At 40.3% G+C, this 1,873-nt stretch overlaps 1 protein-coding gene across 2 annotated transcripts in view; it reads left to right on the top strand.

Annotated features, from left to right (window-relative positions):
* Positions 1-1,873, top strand: part of LOC105548463 (cytochrome P450 20A1) — a 74,403-nt gene that overhangs the window by 27,067 nt on the left and 45,463 nt on the right. For both annotated transcript variants that reach the window (XM_011992489.1, XM_011992488.1), the window contains exon 5: positions 1,007-1,174. In XM_011992489.1, coding sequence (XP_011847879.1) covers positions 1,007-1,174 — 168 coding nt within the window. The remainder of the gene's footprint in view (positions 1-1,006; positions 1,175-1,873) is intronic.

The following is a 1,873-nucleotide window of genomic DNA, read 5'->3' as shown; positions in this document are numbered from 1 at the left end:
TACTCACTTTCCATTATTCTTCATTTTCTATGTCTTTCTTTCAGAGCTCTTTACTTTCTGTGTGTATCTGTGTCTTAAATTTTCCTTCCATCTTTATTTTATATAAAGATAAGGGATTTTGATTCTGTGATAAATCCAGGATGATCTCATTAGAGATCCTTAATTACATCTACAAAATTTATTTATTTATTTTTTCTTGAGATGGAGTCTTGCTCTTTCACCCAGGCTGGAGTGCAGTGGCGTGATCTTGGCTCATTGCAGCCTCAGTCTCCCAGATTCAAGCTATTCTCCTGCTTCAGCCACCTGAGTAGCTGGGATTACAGGTGTGCATCACCACATCTGGCTAATTTTTGTATTTTTAGTAGAGATAGGGTTTCACCATGTTGGCCAGGCTGGTCTCAAACTCCTGACCTCAGGTGATCCACCCACCTTTGCCTCCCAAAGTGCTAGGATTACAGGTATGAATCACTGTGCCTGGCCTAAAGCTTGTTTATAATCTTTTCACTAGACTCTGTTTTTATTCCATAGGTATTTAATAAATATTTGGTGAAGGAAGGAATGACAAAGAGACTCTGAGAGGTTTCTATCACTGAAGTATGTTTAGGACTTTTATATATATTCATATATTTATTGATTACTATGTCACAGGCATTCTGTGGCAGACTTTTCATTATTTTTAATTAGGTACCAAGAGTATGGTCTTTTAATTTCCATTGGGTTTAAGGTTTTTCTGTCTTTGAGTTTTTAATTTATATTTTCTGTTTTTATTGTTGTGATAGTGGTTCTGTTTTGTTTTACATATCAGCCCTTTGCCAGAAGCTGAACCTGAACCACTGAGGATGCAATTTTAGATGGAGCTAGTGTTAGTCTGACAGATTTGTACCTGAATGTTCACTTCGGTTACAGAGTTTAACTGTGTTTGCTATTAAATGAATCTACTTAGGAACATTTTCTGAGATTTAGTACGCAGAAATAGTAATCATTGTGCTTTTCTGTTCTCTTTCAGCTTTCAGAAGAATTATTAGATAAATGGCTCTCCTACCCAGAGACCCAGCATGTGCCCCTCAGCCAGCATATGCTTGGTTTTGCTATGAAGTCTGTTACACAGATGGTAATGGGTAGTACATTTGAAAATGATCAGGAAGTCATTCGCTTCCAGAAGAATCATGGCACAGTAAGTCTGGGGCTAAATTTAAAATTATTCTTTCAGGCTGGGCGCCGTGGCTCACACCTGTAATCCCAGCACCTTGGGAGGCTGAAGTCAGGAGTTCAAGACCAGCCTGCCCAACATGGTGAAAACCTGTCCCTACTAAAAATACAAAAATCAACTGAGTGTGGTGGTAAGACTCTGTCTCAAATAAAATAAATAAATAAATAAAATTATTATTTCATCATTAGCCAGGCATGGTGGCATGTGCCTGTTGTCCCAGCTACTGAGGCTGAGGCAGGAGGGATTACTTGAACCCAGGAGTTCAAGGCTAAAGAGAGCTATGATTGCAGCAGTGCACTCCAGCTTGGGAGACAAGAGTGAGACCTTGTCTCTAAAAAATGATAATAATAAATTAAGCAATTATTTCATCATACTGGGTAGTTTAATAATGCAGATTGTTGCCTATCAAGAACAAGGGTTGTCTGGGTACAGTGGCTCGCACCTGTAATCCCAGCACTTTGGGAGGCCGAGGCAGGCAGATCACTTGAGGTCAAGAGTTTGAGACCAGCCTGGCCAACGTGGCAAAACCCCATCTCTACTGAAAATTAAAAAAAAACTAGCCAGGCATGGTGGCTTGCACCTGTAATTCAAGCTACTTGGGAGGCTGAGGCACAAGAATTGCCTGAACCCGGGTGGCAGAGATTATAGTGAGCCAAGACCGCG

The sequence above is a fragment of the Mandrillus leucophaeus genome, unplaced genomic scaffold (assembly GCF_000951045.1).
Source record: "Mandrillus leucophaeus isolate KB7577 unplaced genomic scaffold, Mleu.le_1.0 Scaffold411, whole genome shotgun sequence".
Taxonomy (NCBI): Eukaryota; Metazoa; Chordata; class Mammalia; order Primates; family Cercopithecidae; genus Mandrillus; species Mandrillus leucophaeus.
Note: the sequence above shows the minus strand (reverse complement) of the source record. Positions and strands in the feature narration are given on the sequence as shown.